Source organism: Triturus cristatus, chromosome 7 (assembly GCF_964204655.1).
Source record: "Triturus cristatus chromosome 7, aTriCri1.1, whole genome shotgun sequence".
Classification (NCBI taxonomy): domain Eukaryota; kingdom Metazoa; phylum Chordata; class Amphibia; order Caudata; family Salamandridae; genus Triturus; species Triturus cristatus.
This window is the reverse complement of record NC_140590.1, coordinates 921,031,576-921,052,199: the sequence shown is the minus strand read 5'-3', so window position 1 is coordinate 921,052,199 and position 20,624 is coordinate 921,031,576. Positions and strand designations below refer to the sequence as shown.

The 20,624-nt window shown below is 39.5% G+C and overlaps 1 protein-coding gene across 8 annotated transcripts in view; it reads left to right on the top strand.

The window, feature by feature from the left end:
- Positions 1 to 3,772, top strand: part of LOC146810842 (uncharacterized) — a 128,772-nt gene extending 125,000 nt beyond the window's left edge. For all 8 annotated transcript variants that reach the window (XR_014966635.1, XR_014966631.1, XM_085617858.1 and 5 more), the window contains one exon: positions 1,341 to 3,772. Coding sequence is in view for 6 of the 8 variants with exons in the window: in XM_085617863.1 (XP_085473989.1) it covers positions 1,341 to 1,365 (25 nt within the window). In the remaining 2 variants the exon portion in view is untranslated. The remainder of the gene's footprint in view (positions 1 to 1,340) is intronic.
- Positions 3,773 to 20,624: the final 16,852 nt, after the last annotated feature.

Genomic DNA, 20,624 nt, shown 5'->3' with positions numbered 1-20,624 from the left:
TGATGGCAAGCTCAGTTAGGATTAAGGGATAAGAGTTTAAGGTCAATGGACATCTTGGGATAGTGAAGGAACAGGGTTATATACATTTTTCCTGATTTTCATAGTGTTTTGTCCATATTTGTGAATTATACTCTGGTGTGTTACAGATTGGGGTCTAGACTGCTGTAAGTCATTTTTCACATTGCTACTGATGCTATGCTAGAGAAAGTTAAGAGATGGTAATATTCATTTCCAGAAGTTATAAAAATGTCAACCTGGTCTAATTGTTACCTACAACAGTTTGTATTTAGCCATTTTTTAAGTTTATGTTTTTTTTTGTTTCCATGTTGTTGTGTTTTACCTTCATTTATTTTTTCACATCTTCGCTGCTACTTTACTGGTGAAGTAAAAGCCCTTGGAGGGCCCAGGCACATGTTAGGTATATATTTGTACAATGCGTTCCTTACAATGCTGCATGTATTTGTTGGCGGAGGGCAGACAAAGGGGCCCCAGCCAGGCTGCCATGATTTCTTTACCTCCATGCCATCTATTTACTTGGCATGTGTAAAACCAGTATCTTATAGGCAGCCACATTCTCTTTGCACTCCATGCCGTCTCCTTTCTTGTCATGTGCTCACCCACAATTTTTCGAAAGTAATGGGTGTCATTTAGGTGGTCATTGCATCTTTTTTCTTCATGCCTTTTGACTTGCCGAGCAATGTGCTTTTCTACTATTTAGTGAAAAGATAGTGTGTGCTTTATCCTTTATTATTAGCTATTTTATTCCAATTTGTAAAGCTTTCTGCTGTGAGCATTGTGTTATAGACCCTTTTAGCCTAGGGATATTTTTGCTCATTGTTCCTTTTTTCGTATATATTTTTCTGTTATTATGCAATAGGACTCACTGTAGTAGTCTGTAGGCCATGGATATTATTACTATTTTTAATTAATATGATTGACTTTTGTGGCCTCCACAGACTCCCAAAGGTGCACCATGGGCCCTGTAGGAACTCTATGAGTCCGATCCACAAAATGCCTTTTATAGTACAGTTTCATGGTGTGAAGATATGTTATTTTTCTACACTTTGTTGTAAATTTACATTTGCAAATGGGATATATTTAATATAAAGCCTAAAACCAAATTTATACCTGTAGATTTTCTCGTATGTAAGTTTACCTTGTGAATAGCCGTCACCTCCCAAATATATATTACGTAGCAGTTCACCAATGTTTTTCTGAGTAGTGCATGTTTTACAAACCAGTTCATTTGCATCTAGGTATATTATTGTTATGATGAAGATTTGTATTGCATTGACTAGACAAGTCTGACTGTCTTCCTTATTAATTTCGATTGCTTGCAGGTCGAGACTGAAAACAGATGGATAGAAGTCTGTAAATTTGCTGATACTGGAGTCCATAGAACTCTCTGCTAAGTGCTACTGCTCACGTTGATCAACAGTAATTTAAGAAGAAGGCACATTAGAAACAGGCCCAAAATCATCCCGCAAAAGAGAATAAGTCTTTAGACATGTCTTGGATCAAGCCAGCCTATTTTTCCTGTCACGGTGTGCAACACAGCATACTCATTGCACCCTCTTCTAGTCAGGAAGATGTTGAAATGTTCACCACTAGATCAACAATAGTACCTTCATCAATGAAACCAAAGCAGATGTCTCTTAGTGCTGCAGTAATTGCAATCCAGGATGATACTAGTTGGCAGTGAGAAAGGCAAACCAGTGATTTGTTTTAAGTTAAGAGATGCCTTTAAGAAGTGCAGATCAATTCTGTTCAACCTGGTTCTATATCACCTTCATCTGCTCCCATCCTCTCAAAAACCCAAAAGCCAGCATCAAGTCCTGCCACAGTTGCAGCTATTACCGAGGAAAAGCAAACTCAGCCTAGTTACTCGACAAATTGTGGCTCTAGCATTATAATTAGGCTCTTCTTCCCAGTTTGAGACATCTTTACACTTAGGCCGAATGAGTATTTAACTGTAGACAGCGAGTGCGTTTTGGGAAGCTAGGTGGACATTATGTTAATTGGAACCAATTGTTCCATATGAAGGACTGACGTCCAATTCTATGAGAACAGAACCTAAAAAAGATGAATGTTCCTATGACAGAAGAATCTGAACAGATGAAAGGTGACGCTGATGATGAAAAGATTGTTGACATGGCAATCAGCCCTGACACCCATGATGTGTTCACATTATCTGCCTCAGCAACTGCATCTTGGCACAAGAAACAAAAGGAATGGCATGGTCATGCCAAAGTACCTATTCAGCCTGCCTCCATGAACATCACTTGAGGTGGGACCATCCCATAAAACATAAACACAACAATCCACCACCAAAGCTGTGTTCAGCAGAGAGTCACCATACCATCAAACCCATAAACTAGCCAAAATGTCAGCGCTTGAACTACTTACTTTTATTTGGTGGAAGGAGGAGTGTCTGTAATTTGCAGGGGCCATTAGTCCAAATGGAGGGTTTAAAGCCTGATCTTTTGGTCAACGGTTACTATGCTACAACTGCACCACTAAGTGCTGAAACTGCTAGCAGATACAATGAAGGAGAGTGCTGTGCAATCCTTTTATTCCACTAAATACATGTAGCTCATTTGACTAGCTACAGACCACATGTACATTGCTGCACATGAGGTCTCCGTCAAAGGGTTAGGTAAAGGCTAGTCACTGGTTGCACGATTACTGATGCTTTTCAAGGTATACATTTCCAACAGTTTCAACATTCTCCATGGAGAAAGCACACACAGCTTGCAAAAATCTGGAAGAATTCAGTATCTCAGACTCTGTGAATTGCTTCAACCCAAAGACCTTAGCATTGGATTTCCTGCCACTGACATTGACAGAAATACTGTCTTAGCTAAGGTGGATGATGATACTTTAAGGTGCCATTTTTACCATTTGCATCAATCTAATTTTGCATGTTCATCAGAAATGAGGATCATTCAGTGCGCTAGGAGAATCCCCATAAAAGGCCTCATACAGGAGGTCTCAACCTATTGGAACTCCACTTTCTACATGCCACAATCCCTGTTCGAGCAGAGGAGGTCTCTCAATAATTACATACTACAAATAAGAGGTGATGCAACTACCAAATGCATGATGAAAACATTTGGTGAATGGGGACTAATAGAGTGCCTGATCGAAATGCTAGTGTTTTTAAGGTTTGACACAGGAAGTCAGCAAGGAGGATTGCACCATGATATAAGCCACTCATTATTGGACTGCGGCTCAGGCTCATTTGTGTAAGGTGGAATAATCGCATTCCAATGTCAATGTAAAAGCAGTTGATTTTGTGAACAGCATAATTCTTCATCTATATATAAATCACAAGTTGCGACAAGAGATTGTGGCATGAGCAAAAGAAACAATGGCTGAACATAGGAGACTGCCAATAATCCAGTTTGTTCTGTAGCCAGTGTATTCTTTGCGATGGGTTTCAGAATTAATGGTAAAATTGTCACTGTCACAAGGACCAGCCTCTATGCTTGAAATAGGAAGAGACTGATGATGATCAATATGAAAAAACGTTTCATCTCTAAAAATTATGAGGCTCCAGAAGACATACCAGTGGATGAGGATGATTCCTCGCACAACTTGTATGTATGGGGAGTGATAGTCCTCCAAAAAAAGTTGATGAATATTATAAAGATGAAATTTACATTATGTACTAAGAACTAAAACAGTACAACAAATGCACTACTAGCATAAGAGTAGTGTCCTGTTAAAAAATGAGCATGAAAAAGAAAAATAAATCCTGTTGTTATTTGTATATTTGGTGTGCCAAGAAATTTAAAGAAATGTAAATGAACCAGTTGCCATAAACAGATAATCGAGGACACATTCATTTTGGCCTCGCTAATGAGTGATGACAAAGACAACTAGATTAAACCTCTGGTTAACCATAACATTGTATAATGGCCTTTAAATTGGCAAAGGTCGCTGCAATTTGCTGAAAGAACAAATTGCCTTCCATGCCTAATCTTTCATTCCCATGTTCCACTGTCAGTGAAAATTCAAAGGACTGCACTGTTTATATGTGTGACTTCCATGGTCCATTTTACACATACACAACTCTCTGGTTTGGATCCTGCAATGTGTTTTAGTTACAAAATTCCAAAAAAGATTAATGTATCAAATGGAAGGGCCTTAGGTAAACTTGGTATTTTTACTGTTTGAGTATTCACTCTGGGTTCAAACCTCAACATGTCTCAATGAATGTTACTTGTTTGGAAATTTGTTAACTGCGCTCCAGATTCCATTGTTTTTTCTGAGACCTCTCAGTTTACTTTGACTCTAAGTTTCAATTCCTTTTCCTTTTCATGTTAAACAGGTCTGTATCTTTTTGGAATAACATAAAATCTGCATGTGCTATTAACAACACTCAGGAGAAGGACCCATCTTTATCTATTTCCATGGGAAGCGATGACAAAAGAGGCATACCCCTCTGGACTGAAGAGAGATGATTTATTCAGAAAATTGCTGATTAGTGGCATAAGTGTCACATCCTACGGAATTAATGTTGTGGACATGATGGCATAACTAAAGTTGACTTTTTATTGCCTGGGTTATCAGTCATTCAGGGTATATGTATCTGGTTGTCCAGTTTTTTGGGAGACTGACATGAGTCAATGATAATCTAGTTTATGCTTCCCAGTCTTAGTCCTGATGCACCACATTTACCTTGTTTGCTAAATAATCATGCTATTTCCCTTTATTCAATAGATCTCTTCTGCAAGGAACCTCCATTGAACTCTGGATTTTTTTGTGCAGTATTAATTTTAATCATGTATTTTATACAGTTTGAGCTGTGGTGTTCTTCCTATTTCCTATTCAATCGTACATAACTATCTTTGGAGTTTGGGGGCTGCAAAAAACATTTTGAATAAGTTAAGTTAATTGTCATCTTCCCTGCTCATTGAGCGGCTGAATCCTGTGCATGTCTCTCTCGCAACTTTCTTTAATATCCTCCACCATCTTTTGAGTTTGTAACCCTCTTCCCCCAGCTGTGAAAGCTTTTGTGCTGTAATCTATTTCCAAGGTTAACAGACCCCACACATGGTTCAGCTAATGTGTTTTAAGCATTGCTAAACGTTTTCAGGGGGGAGGACAATTCAATTTCAAAATCACACACACTATCCCTTTACCCTGCTAAAGATTTGAGGCATTCTGATGCTGAATATAACACTCAAAGAAGTGTCAGGCTGGGCAGTGTGTACTTAATAATCTATGCCCCACAGAAAGTCCAATTGCTGACAAACCTGCTCTTGTTTCCTGACTTTGGATACAGGATTATAACAGAATAGTCCATACTTTGCCTGCAACTGATATAACTTTCTTAAATGTATTAGACGAACATTGCTTTAAAAAAACGTAGAACACCTGATTTAATGCAAATGACTCTGTCTACTGCAAGGATTGATGATGGCCTCTGTTTTGGCTTTACTGCTCACTCTCTCTTTTTTCTTTTTTTGTTGACCTCCAGTAACAGTAATTTCAAACCTTGTCCATTATGGCCTGGTCCCTGGTTTGGTCTTCTACCACTGCCAGCAAGTAGTTTCCTGGGCAAACCCTCACCATCAACAGTGTGATATGGCATTGATTGCCATCCATACTCTGTGAGGGGGGAACGGTTTCGCTTTGGGAGTGGTTATAATGTGATTCTATTCTGTTCTACGAAAACTACTATGTAGTGCTGATTTTAGAGTGAGAACCACAGCCAATACTAATAGAAGGAGGCTCAATTTACAGCAAGTCACGAAGCGATGAAATGGTAATGGTCAGATTTCTGACACTGATTTCAGAAGGGAAAAAACTTTTATTAGGGGTGGCCTGAAAAGGGAGCTCATCTAGAAAGACTTAGAAGAGGACGATGGAACTTGTTTTTTTTCTTTTTTTCATAATGGTTCAGGTATGTTCCTCTGTCATTGGGTATGACGACCTTCCCTGGTTAAGTCAGCATGTTACTGATGACAGGTACACTAATAAAGAACTTTTCATCTATACATTTTTTTGATATAGATTGATTGAGAAACCTTGCTGTCAATGTCATCTGCCATAGACCCACCACCTCCCTAAATCCTAAACAAAACACTCTACTATTCCTACACCTTTGCCAACTAACCGCCCCACCACATGCAGTAGACCCTCCCTAATGAGGAGCTGACTTTCCAGGCGCCAGCATTGTAATGAGGCAGTCGGAAAGTAAACTGAGGGGGCCAATTACGATGTGGCCCGGAAGGCCCCAACCGTTGATCGGAGCCTTTACGGGCTGCATCATAATCAGCCCCATAGTGCATCAAAACCCCCAGGTCACACTAAATTTCTTCCAGATGATCTATTGTTGGTAGGTGTGGACTGGCACATGTTGGATGAAAAACTATTGACAGCAAAAATATTGTTCTTTAAAAATATTGTCAAAATGTTGATAACAAAAATATCGAGTTTACATCCATATAATGTAAAGCGTAAAAATATTGACTTTTAAAATATTTAGGTCCAAAACATCAAAATTGTATTGGTAAGTATATGAACTTAATTGAAATTGTATAGTGTTGTATTGTATTAATCACCAAGGGCCAGATGTACGATCCTTTCATTTAGCGCCTCGCAATTTGCGACTCATTGCGAATCGCAAATTGAGAGGCGCTAAATGAAATGTACAACAGTGTTTTTACACTGTTTTGCGATTCCCAATTGGGGTCACAATTTGAGAGGTTCATGAATATTAATAAGCCTCTCGCAATTTTTGAGCCCATCGGGCCGGGTATGCTCAGACGTGAGTCCCGTGCTCTCCATGCCACTGGAATCAAGCTATCCTGGCTGAAGAGGGGTGAAACCCCGAAACCGGTCCTAGGATGCTTGTTTCCAGTCCAGGGAGGACCTGGCCTGGCAGTTCGGGTTGGACTGTTCCCATTCGGCACAGGGTCAAGACTGATTTGCATATGGCTGGGTTCAAACTGGAATGGCATGGTGAGCAAAAAAACGATGGATTTAGGCCCAGATCTCTGTACTGGGGTGAATGTATGACATTGTTCTGCATTCTGTCCATCAATAGTTCTTTTTGCAGTAGCGCATCGGGAATGCCAGCCCTCCCAGGGATGGTGGCCTGCTTGGCTCAGCCGACCCCCATGTCCGGGACTGCTTTTTATTAAAGCAGATTTCTTTTTAAATGCAGCCCATTTTCCTTAAAAAATATTTTTAGAGACAGTCACAAAGTGGAAGGGGTACCCTGGGAACCCCTTCCAAATTGCGACTGCATTACCACCCTCTTGAAGAGGGTGGTAATTTGCAAGTGTTATGTGACTGTAATTGTGGTCGCAAAACATTCACACGTAGCATTGCAGACGCAATTAGGAATGGAACGCCCCTTCCTAATGGTGACTCGCAATTCCTAAATAGCGAGTCGCAAAATAAATTGCCACTCGCTATTTAGGTACTGTACATGGCCAACAGAGATTTTACATGCGCAAACGGGTTCGGAAACCAACTTGCGCATGCAAAATCATGTCGTACATCTGGCCCCAAAAAATATCTGCCCCAACCCTCAAGGTCAGGGGGCCACAAGGACATGGTACTGCTCCCAGTCTTCTTCAGTGGAACAGCAGAAAAAGAAACGGAACATTGTCACTTTGTAGGCCTACTGGAGGGCTTTGAAATTAAATGAACATTATGCTACAGCGCAGAAACCTACTAAAGGGAAGGAATTCATGAGAGTGCACTACTGATCGCAGCATGCAACACTAAGTTGAACTCACCTGTGAGGCCCACTGAGAGCTAATTAAATAAAGGACATGCAGAGGAGTGTTCCTTTACACCTATCCTGCACAGAATCATGAAGCCTGTCACCAAGGAGCTGCTGCTTTGAAATGCTTAAGCAAATGAAATGCATCTGAATGAAAAGGCTGGTTTCTTTTAAATAAAGAATAAGTGGAATTCATCTGTTTTTAGAGTGTGTCTTAAACTGGGGATATTTTGGGGACTGATTTATGACGGCAGTCCAGCTGGGAAGACTGCACCAACCCTCAAGGTCAGGGGGCCACCAGGACATGGAACTGCTCTGAGTGGAACAGCAGAAAAGGAAAAATATACTGAACATTTTCACTCTGGAGGCCCACTGGAGGGCTTTGAAATTAAATTAACATTATGATACAGCACAGAAACCTATTAGAGGGAAAGGTCTTTATGAAAGTGTACTACTGATCCCAGCATGCAACACTAAGTTGAACTCACCCGTGAAGCCCACTGAGGGCTAATTAAATAAAGGACATCCCAAGAAGAGTTCCTTTCCACCTATCCTGCGCTGTATCATGAAACATGTGACCAAAGAGCTGCTGCTCTGAAAACGCGTAAGGCAATTAAAAGCATCTGAATGAGAATGCCAGATTCTTTTAAATAAAGAATCAGTGGAATTCATCTGCTTTTCGAGTGCGTCTTCAACTGGGTACATTTTGTTGTATTGCAGCATGTATATTGTACTTGCATATACGGGCAACAGGCATCTCATTGTATGCACTTGTTTTTGGAAGAGTGTAGTCTTTCATTTTTGATCCTTTGTGGGAAGTGTTTCCATGTTGTGCATGATGACCATTGAGTTGCAGTTATCTTGTTAAGGACCATTGTGATTAGAAATGTGATGGATGAAGAGATATGAGAGAGTGATGTGCAGTAGAGATGGGTGTAACGATTAATTTCATGTGGATTAATTGCTCAAAATTACAGCAAAATGATGTGAAATTACATGGAATTACACGAAGAGCATAACCAAGAATTTATAACATTTTTCTTAGCCTAAATGCACTCTCTCATCCAAATGGAAGCGAGGATGCATCTTGTGCTAAGACAATAGCACTAGAAGTAACAGAACAGAAACAACAGTAGCCAGCAGCCACTCATGCTTCCTAAACTTGTTGTTTCTGTGCGCCTGCATTAGGGTTGTAGTGTAGGAATTTAATTAAAAATAATTAATTAACAATTATTTATTATTCTTACATAATTTTGTAATTGATTATCAATTATGTAAATTGTGTTATTCTTATTTAATTTAGCTATATTTTAGGTGTGGGTTGCTAGGTTTGTAGGGGTATGGGGTGGCAAGTTAATTAAGTAATCATTAAATAGTCATTATTCTTCAATTGAAAAATATATATGTATATATAATGTTGAGCAATAAATAACCTTTATATCAAGTCTTTTATATTTTTTTTCTAAATTAATAGGGTCACTTAAATATGTAATGTGTTTGAAGAGAAGTAGTTTACCTACTGTTGCTTAGGCTGTAGTGGGAATAGCAAATCTTAGCCTTCCAAAATCAAATGCTTTCCCCATTGTTGCACAGACTGGAGTTGGAATAGTACATTTTACACACTCTGAAGTCCAATGCTTTCTCTACTGTTGCACATTTGGAGTTAGAATAGTAAATTTAACCCCTCCAAAATCCAACACTTTCCCTACTGTTGCACTGTTTTGGGCTGAGAATAATATAGTTAACCACTCCGAAGTCCTACATTCTCTCTACTGTTGCATCAACTGGAGTGGAATAGATTATTACCAAACTCCAATACATCATTTACCAATATTGGGTAAATAAATGTACTATTAATACTTGTTTGTAAATGTAATCCTATAGCATTTGTTTATATTTTTGTAAAGGCCTATTTTTGTTTGGTAATTTATTTCATGTTTTGGAATCGAATTGTTAATATTTTTAATGTGATATTTATATATATATGGCGGCATCTAAATAATCACGAAAATTTAGCACCAAGTCTGTGGTCCGTGTCCGTGTGTTGCTGAGAAAGCTGAGACGCTGCGGATTCGCTGATATATATATATATATATATATATATATATTCACTGAAAAAACCATAGGTTTCACACATGTTATAGTTAGTGGAAATTTTACTGATAAAAAACCAATGAAATTGCCCCGTTATAGTTAGCGCAGGCAACTATAACTCACGCGACCGCAATCCTCTGCTGATGCTAATACTGTATTTAGACACTTATTTGCCCATGTCTTCTTCCATACATTTTTAGCTATACATATATTACAAATATTTTTTTTTCATAAAGACACATATGTCATCAGCAGAGGATTGCGGTCGCGTGAGTTATAGTTGCCTGCGCTAACTATAACGGGGCAATTTCATTGGTTTTTTATCAGTAAAATTTCCACTAACTATAACATGTGTGAAACCTATGGTTTTTTCAGTGAATTTGCAAGGTTTTTTAAATGCTAATTCCTAACTATAACGTGTGTGAAACCTATGGTTTTTTCAGTGAATTAGTACGGTTTTTTAAATGCTAAGTTTTTTTCCCTTATAATAAGCCCTGTACATTTGGTGGCCTACGGCCACCAAAAGCACAGGGGGTGGGGTAAGTGTGGATAGTGTTTTTTTCCATTGTAATAACCCCAGCACATTTGGTGGCCTTCGGCCACCAAAAGCACAGGGGGTGGGGTAAGTGTGGATAGTGTTTTTTTTATTTTTATTTTTTTACCGTACGCTTACCGTAAGCGTACGGTAAGCGTACCCCGCGAAATTGCCGAAAAAAAAATAAAACCGTTTTTGCACTTGGGGGATGTTTGGGGACTCCCTCAACATGACTATGTGGGAGGGAGTTGTCAAAACAGCCCCTTTACATGTTTTTGGGCTTCCGATTTTAAAAATCTCTCTCAGTGCGAGAGACAAAATGGCGGCCGCCGCTTCCTGGTTTCGGCCGATTCGAATGTTTACTAAGATCTAAGAGCCAATCAGAATCGCGCTCGCGCACGCCACCGTACGCTTACCGTAAGCGTACGGTAAGCGTACCGTAAGCTGGCTCAGATATATATATTGATTTAAAGGCTATTTTCTCAGAATCTACTGAACAGATTTACACCAAACCTACAAAAGGCACTTCCTTGACCTAGGGACTACCTCTCTGCCAAATTTTGAGTAATTCTGTTCAGCCATTCGGGCTGTAGCTCGTTCTAAAGGTCCTATGGAAAAATGCATGGGAAAAACGCGTTTTGGGACCCCCCTTTTATCTCAGCCCCCGCTTGACGAATCCCCCGAGACTTTCAGGGTAGGAGCGGAGCGTAGCGCCCCACCTATTTTGAGAAATTCGCGAGGATTCGTCGACCGGCGCCAAAGTTATTCAAAATAGAATGTTGAGGTTTTCCTATGGAAACGTGGTCCTAACTATAACTACCTACTGGCTATCGCCAGTAGGTAATATATATATATATATATATATATATATATATATATATATATATATATATATATATAAGAAATAATCCCTAACCAAATCTGATTAAGGAGAAAGCACTCGTCTCATGGTGGTTCTCTTGTTTATTGCACTTGGCAAATGCGTGTTTTTGGATGTTAAAGCTATTATGAAGATGCCTTTGGCTGCATGAAGGACGTGTATGAAATCCAGTCCGGGTTTTGCGGAAAGTAAAATAAGGCATGTTGAGAGTTTTCTTTAAACAATATGAACTGAAGAGCATAAAACACGAAAAATAGCACAGTTTGAAAACAATTCAGAAATCAATTTAGTTTGAAGGATTTTCACTGTTGCAGTTGTCGAAATAATTGTGATTATGCTTTGTTTATAGAATGTATGGTCATCAGCCCACATGCTTACCTGTACCCAATCGCTGCGCAATGTAGTGCATCTTTTGTTTTAGTGAATATTTGTTTTAAATAGAAACACCAATATGGCGCATTTCAGGTTGAGAAAGGCAGCTTGTCTGCCGAAACGCGTTCCTGTTTGTCCTTAGCCCGATGTAACCTGCGCAATAAACGAGAGAACCCCCATGAGACGAGTGCTTTCTCCTTAATCAGATTTGGTTGGGGATTATTTCTTGTACATTCATGGCGCTAGCGGTAGCGCTATTTTCAAAGCACCACCAGTGATCTGGCAGCACGCCAGCATTACCGCAATTTGGATTTTGGATATATATATATATCTTCCACACACCCGTGTGTCGCGTCGCCTCTCTGGACCCCACAGGAGCGGGTACGTAAAATTCCAAAATATCCTCTCAGTCAAGGATGACGACACCTTGTGTAGTTGTTTAGAATTATTTTTATTCGGCCACCATCGAACACATTTCGGCTGCCCAGCAGCCTTGCTCACCGACAAAAAAGCAGTCGGAGCGGCCATTTTTATCATTTTATTCGTTCTCATTGGGTATCACAGGCAAACTACGAACATAAATAGTGAAAACAGACTCGTCGTTTTTACAGCATTTCCCACTCTTGGTGTGAAGTTATGTAAAATAATAATCGCCTCAATTGGCGTAGTTACAATTAACACTGGGCAGTGCAAATTTAACATTTTTTTTTTTTTATTTTTTAAATGGCAATTCATACCAACACATCAAATGATACATTTTATTACTACAACCACTTTTTTTAGAAACCATCTTTTAAAACACAGAAATTCAAGGATGCAAGTACATTAAGCCCAAGTGGGCATACTTTAACTATTGTATTTGCATCCTTGAATTTCTGTGTTTTAAAAGATGGTATATAAAAAAATTGCAATTTATTTAAACAAAAGAATGATTTTCCCGTGAAAAATGTAACTAAATCAACATGTCGGACTCAGAAGTAAGAGAGCAGGAAGAGGCAGCGTTATTAATTTTCGTCGACTAATGTACAAGTGCGAGTGCTTCCTCTGGGCAAAAGCATGTAATGAATAAACCATCTGATTTAGGGGCAAGACTGAAACGCCTAGAAAAATTACAATGAGCGGAACTCTCAGTCTAAATCTCTGCAGCGCTATTTGGAGGTCCTACGTGTCCCGAGGGGCTACACATTATGGTAGCACCTAGTTATGAAGAGCCAAATCCCGAAATGTTGCATAAGTGGGCAGCAAATAACAATGATACCTCACGCAGAATGCTTGCAATACTTATCAAGTATGCTGATATCGACAGACAGAAAATCTTAGAAGAAATAGAGGCATTGCTTGGGGTGTTGAGTAAAGAATCAGGCCAAGAACAAGTAACCAAGTTTAAGGTGGAGATGAAAGAAAGGCTGCGCAAATTGGAGATTTCCATCAAGGAGAGAAAGACGCAGAACTTCCTGCACGACAAACAAGACTATGACAGGGGTTACATTTATATGTTTGAGAACAAATTTGATACAATTCGTTGGCAAAAGGTAAACATGGCAAGCAAACCAATGAAAGAAATTCACTCTGAACAAAGTAGTTTGCAGAGCTCTGAAATAGATACAGACATTGAAGAAGATCAAGGTGTCCGTATGAGTAGACCAGTTCCTTCAGTCATAGAATAATTCATTTTTTTACGAGAGGAGAGATGGATCAATTTAAGACCAAGGCAACCAATACAGATGCAAAAGCCTCAAAGAGGAAGGGGAAGAGGCAGAGGTGCAAGAGGTGGGAAGGCGCCGCCCAGAGAAGAAGGGCAGGAGCAGAAAAAGAGAGGAAACAAGAACTAGAGGATGGAAATCAAGCTTCTATTATTAACCTCACACAGGTTGCCCTCACAGAAAAAGAAAAGAGAACTCTTTGTCTGGGATTATCATTCTGTCCAGAGGCAGACTTGGATTACGTGCAAACAAGAATAAACTTGTTTAAATTCATACGGATGTTAAAATTAAAGAAAAATGTCCTCATGAATCCATCTCTGAGGCAGCAAGTGGTGCCAATCACACATGTAATACAACTAGGCCTGGGCGGTAAATTCCGTTCCGCTCGCGGAATTTGCGGAATTTCGGTAATTTCGCGTTCTGCGGAGAACGCGAAATTGGCCAGAATTCCGCTTTCCGCGACTTCGCGAAATTTTTTCTTGTTCGCGTTCTCAAAATGCGTGTTCGCGAGATATTTCTCCCCGAGCACGCAAACAGCAACTGTGAACAGGAAAAAAGCATCGCGAACAAGCAATTCCGCGTGTTCGCGGAATTTCTGCATGTTCGCGGAGATTTTTTACCGTTTCGCGGAGATTTGCGTAACGCGATTACGCAAATTCCGCCCACCCCTAAATACAACAAGGAGAGTTAACTGTTGAAGATATGAGTCTGATGTTAGAATTGAGAGAACATGACACCGAGAACTCTACAGATGGAACTATGGGGGAGGCAATGACAATGGCACAAGAGTAAGGCATCAATATGAGTGAAGAAGCAGCGACGAGTTTTAGACCTAACTCAAGATTCCTTCCATTGACAGCAAGGGATGTGATAGATGTCTACAATGATTTAGGTACCAATGAACTCAAAAATGTATGTTCTCACATTAGCAAGAATAAAATAAAGATTCAATGGGCATGCAGAAACAAAAGGCTTATCATGCTTTAGTCAAGAAATTGAATGATAATGATGATTGCATAGTGAGAAATGCAGATAAGGGGGGCAATGTGGTCCTCTGGGACAAACAAAGGTATCTGGCTGAGGCATACAAACAATTGAACAACAAAATGTGTTATGTCAAGAGCAAAGAGAAATGCATTTTATTATGTCATCAGAACTACAACACTGAATTGAAACAATGGTATGATCAATGTCTCCTTAGCTATGATGAATATCTGTTTTTAAAAATTGATAATCCGGTCACACCTGTTTTCTATCTAATCCCCAAAGTCCATAAAGATGCAGAAAATCCTCCAGGGTGCCCAAATATTTCAGCTATATAGTAGCGCATTTGAACATACATCTAAATATGTGGATTCAATTTTGGTCAAATTGGTACAGTCACCCCCCTCATACATACAAGATTCAGGAGATTTCCTTAGAAGAATTTATGACCTCCCTTGAGAGGACGATTATTTACTAGTTACCACTGATGTATCCACACTGTACACTAGCATCAGGCATGCTGATGGTCTTAGAACCATAAAATATTTTTGGGGAGCAAGACCAATAAGATTGAGGGCACACATAGAGATGATTTTGAGGATGGTGGAAGTATGTTTGAAAAGTAATTTCTTCCCGTTTAATGATGATTTTTACCACCAGATATGTGGTACTGCTAGGGGCACCTGCTTTGCCCCCAGCTATCAATGATTTATTCTTGGCGTGGAAGGGCACAGAGGAGCAAGTAAAGGATTTCATTATTAAGATCCAAAAGAATGAATTAAATTTATGCTTCACGAGCGATGTTAGCAAAATCAGTTTTAATTTTCTTGACCTTACGGTGTATATCAAAGAAAGCAAAATTGAAACAAAACTTTACAAATAACCATCTTCAGCCATTACGTTGCTTCATGCAACAAGTTTCCATCCTACCAATTTAAAAAGAAGCATACCATTTGAGGAATGTTTAAGAACTGAACAAATTTGTAGTGAGGAGAAGGAAACGAAGCTAGAGCTTAATCGTCTCACGAAAAGATTTCAAAGTCGGGGGTATCCTGATGAACGGATTAATACGGCAGTCTGGAAGGCATCTAAAAGGAAAAGAAAGGAAATATTGTTTGATAAAGATAAAAAGAGAGCTAAGGACACAAGTAATCAGTGTTGATTAATAACAAAATTTAGCGTGCAGCAAGACAAATTAAAAAGCATCCTGAATAAACATTGGCATATGATCAAGAATGATCCAGTCTTGGGGAGAGTGGTACCACATAGCCCACAAGTAACTTTTAGGCGTGTCAGATCATTTAGACAGACACTAGTCAGGAATATTTTGAGGAAACTTCCATTAAAATAAACATGGTTGAGTAAAAAACAGGGATTCCTTTAGTGTTCTAGGTGCAAGGCATGCCTACAAGGAACCAATACTGACCAAGACAGATTAGGATTGTCCAATGTAATAATGAAAATCAAGGGTAAATTTAGTTTGCAAAACATATTTTGCTGTCTACATGCTGCAGTGCCCTTGTGGCCTGCGGTACGTGGGCAGCACAATTCTAGAAGTTCATAAAAGAATTTTGCAGCATTTGAGGGCAATCAAAAATGGAGATCGTACTTACCCAGTCGCTCGCCATTTTGAGAGGTTCCATGGAAAAGATGCAAAAGGTCTCACATATTATGTGATTGATGCAGTGGCAGGAGATGTACTTGGCGGGAACAGGGTAAAGGAACTTCGGAAACTTGAGTCCGGTTACATTATTGAATTAAACTCCAAGCAACCAGAAGGCCTCTATGTAGAAGTATATTTGTATACGCACTTGTAAATAAACATCAAAATAAATGTGGATTTCTGCAGGGCAAGTCACGAAAAAGAGTTTTAATTGTATCATAAAATGTTTTATATAACAAGAGTTTCACAAAATAGACAAGATAGCAGCAGACAAGACTCTTAATGAAATCAGGGTGTAGGTGAGTAGGCTCACTAAGGCAGTGATTATGAACTGTTGGTTCTCACAAATTAACAGGGTTGAAAATAGCCCACTGGGACTTGACTGTAACAGTTAAAGTATGCCCACTGGGCTGAATGTATTTGTATCCTTGAACTTCTGTGTTTCAAAAGATGGTATATTAAAAAAGTGGTTGTAGTAATTCGATTAGGTGGATTTCACCAACATTTGTGTTGTTATTTGTATTAAAAAATGATTCCCTCTAGCTAGTGGGCCTATATTATAACAAAATGTTCATTCATTGTGACCCTTAATCTAACAATATTCTCAGTTATCGATTGTGTTTCAAAACCTTTTCTTTTTTCAAATTCCAGTCACCTTGATGGATGAGCTCAACTAAAATAGTTATAGTATGCCTAATGATTTTTCTATCTGACATTTTTTAATACAATTACCAACACAAAGTTGGTGAAATCCACCTTATCAAAAAGATCATGTAATCAATGTGACATTTAAGGAAAGAAAAGCATTAGAAAACTACCGATCCCAACATGCACCTTAATTGTTGTCAGTCACGACTAACAATTAATTATTGTTTTTTAGCAAAAATCAATGGGGATGACATATTAATCAGTTTATTAGGGTCATTATTTAATATGTGTATATAGATATATGTATGGATGTATGTATGTGTATGGATGGATATATATGTATATGGTTTTGTCAGTGATGTTCATTCCATGTGGATGCAGTAATTTTAAATGGTACATCCAGATGTTTTCTCTGGAGTCCAGTAGTTTTCCTTTAAGACATGTTCCACAGAGAATATCTTCAAATCTGATAGTAAATGATCCACAATTTTAACTTGATTGCCTACAGGCTGGTCAAGTTCTTATTAATTATTGCAGATTTTTGGATCCTGAATCGTGTACGGAGGTCCTTAACTGTTTGGCCTACATATTGTTTTTTACAGCTTTGGTGTTGGCACTGAATCACATAAATAATGTGTGTAGATTAACATGTAAGATGCTGTCTTAGTATTCATTAAAAAAATGCAGATGTTTAAAACCAAGCAATAAAAATAACTGGGACTTTTAAAGAACACAAATAGTGACTCTGAAGTGGCACACATACTACAGAGTATTGCAGTAGTAAAAAAGGACAACTGCCAGGAATGCTATTGAAATTAAATCTGCAAAACTAAAAAGAGACATGTTAAGACTTCATATACCTCCTCTTCCAACTCCCCACTTCATAAATCATTCTGTTTTGGAGCTTTTCTTGGCAGTGTAAATCCTGTGAGTAAACAGCCTAAAAAAGTGAAGATTTATAAGGCAAAAAAAGACTTCATTGCATCAGCCAGCTACACCCCTTCCATCAGACCCAGCTACTGACTTAACTGGAGGTCTCCTATTACTAGTTGAATTGAACCTCTTGAGCAAAGACATCTATTTCTGTCCTGTACCTCAGGACTATATTATGGCCAACATGATGAGAGTCCTAAAAACCTTTGAGAGAAGATGCAGACTTACTGAATACTTCAACAATAATTCAAATGTTGATCTAGCAAGCTACCTTCCAGATCTACTTAACCCCTTCCCCGCTCATGACGGAACCGTTCCGTCATGAGCCACGGTTGCCGTGTGCTCATGACGGAACGGTTCCGTCATGACAATCCTGTTGGCGGCCGCTCCGCCTGCGCGGCGCTGTTTCCCCGCCTGTGCGAGGCGACAACGCAAATGGGCGGAGTCATGACGGAACCGTTCCGTCATGAGCACAGCTCAACTGTGGCTCATGACGGAGCGGCTCCGTCATGAGCACAGGCCCACCGCGCTGCCCCCCTGCCCCCCCCAGCGCTGCAGCGGAATGTCCGCAGCAGCGAAGGGGTTAAGTAATTCCGCCATCCCAAATCATGGACTGCTCAAAGTGGTCTAACTCCTGCTCTTAGTACATATATTTTATCCATCAACAAACTCATCAAGGAATCAACACCTAAAAGGATTTGGGATAACATTACCAAGAAGAAAGAAAAGTTCTCCACCACCTTAAATAGAGAATGAATGTCATTATAAAACCCGGCAAACAAAGGTGGTGTAGTGGCTGCCATGAAAGAAAGTGATTATATTGAGGAGGGAATTAGAAAGCTAATGTATACCAACACTTACAAACCTTTAGAAACTGATCCCAAAGAAGACTTGAACAAAGAATTTAAGAATATGGTTGTAAGGTAGATGAGCTAAAACCTCATTTAAGAAACAACAGCAAATATACTTGTTCATCCCAAACCAAAACCTGTGAGATTTTATATACTTTCCAAAATTCACAAATTCAACAATACTGGCTATCCCATCATCTCTGGCAATGATACAGCCACTGAGAGGCTATCTTTATTTGTTGAACTGCACCTCCAGCCCATTGTACAGGAACGTCCATAATTTGTTACGAATACCTGTCACTTCCTTCAGATTATTGACAAATTAAACCAAACTGACACATTTAATGATGCCACTCTTCTGCCTACATTTGATTTTACATCATTATACACCAATATACCACATGAGGATGGTCTTATGGTGTTATCTGAAGCCCTTAATAAAAGAACTGTGAAACAGCCATCAACGAACCTGCTTACCAACTTTGGAAGAGTTATCCTTAAATCCACAATCTTAGCTTCATGGTAAACACAATCTGCAGATACAAGGGACTTCCATGGGCACTCTAATAGCTCCATACTATGCAAATACCTTCATGGGCAAACTAGAGAACTATATACTGCTACTTCTAGCATCAAACCAATGGTATGGCAATGATACATTGATATGTCATCAAAAAGGACTAGTCTATTTATGCGAGATACAGGACTCAGGACTGTATGGCAGGGGAAACAGGAAAACCTTTAGGTTTTCTTATAAAGCCCTCACCCACCAACCTAGTTGGTGGCATGCTTAATCATCGGGCCCACCCAGTGACACCCGGATGTGTCCCGGGTGTGCTAGAACACCTGTGTTACAGCGGAGCTGGTATTTTACTGAGTGTGCAGTGATAGTGGAGTGAAAGTGAAGTTTAAACACTATCCAGTGGTCCCAGTACCTTCGGGGGTTTCTTTTAATATATGGGCATCTAGTAGTAATAAAAACAAGGCGGTGGTTGTAGGTGGATTAATAGTTAGGAACTCCTGCATCTGGTGGGTGGTCTACATGTTTCAGCCGGGCCTTTTATTAATAACTGTCTGTCCTCAGGACCTCAATTATGTGAGTGTGAGATCTACACTAAAAGTGAGTGTGTGACCTTAAATGTGTTGCACGCGCTAAGGTGGTCTATGTGTGGGAGGGGGATTCCCTCACCAAGCATTAGCTAGCGATTTGCAGCGAATACCCCTTGAGATTCCGGAAGGGGTGATGATTTGCTTAGCTGATCAGGACCCTCTTGAAACCTGTTGCTCTGCAGCGGATCTCTGGACCAACGGTATCGACAGTATCCATCCTACAATCAAATTCACCAGCAGCGATACTAAACATTAGCATCATCTCCCTTGTCTGGATGTGCTACTCACCCTTCATGAACAAGACAACTGATCTATACCATAAGCCTACAGATGCTCATTTGCATCTAAACTGGATTTCATGTCAGCCACACTTCACTAAATGCAGCACCATCTACAGCCAAGCCCTCAGATTAAGACACATCTGCAGCAATGAGGACACCTGCAAAGATCATCTACAGGAGCTTGCTACGTTATTTAAAATGTGAGGCTATCCTCCACATATCATAGAGCAACAGATTGACAAGTCTTTGTAGTTACCCAGGGAAGCACTTATTTGAAATACCAACAGCAGAAACAAAAGTGACAGAACTCCATTTGTAGTTGACTATCATCCATCAGCTCCCAATTACATAAATATAATGCAAACAAAATTCCCTACTGTCCCCTTGTGAAAAAATGCGAAACGTTTCTCCAAAACCGCCAGTCATTGCTTACCGCAGAGCTCCCAATTTACGGTCTCTTATTTTGAGAGCTGAATTCAAGCAAGCTGTAACAAATGCAGGGGTTCATTGCTGTGTCTCTAAAAGGTGTATCACATGTGACTACCTTTTACAAACATCATCAGTAACTAGTTCTATTATGAGAAGGACCTATGGAATAAGACAGCATCTGACAAATCAACTGCATTATTTATGTGATTCCATGCCAACGTCAAAGCTGTAAAAAACAATATGTAGGCCAAACAGTGAATGACCTCCGTACACGATTCAGGAACCCCAAATCTGCAATAATGAATAGGAAACTTGAACGGCCTGTAGTCAATCATTTTAAACTAGTGGATTATTTACTATAGGATTTGAAGATTTTCCCCGTGGAATGTGTCTTAAA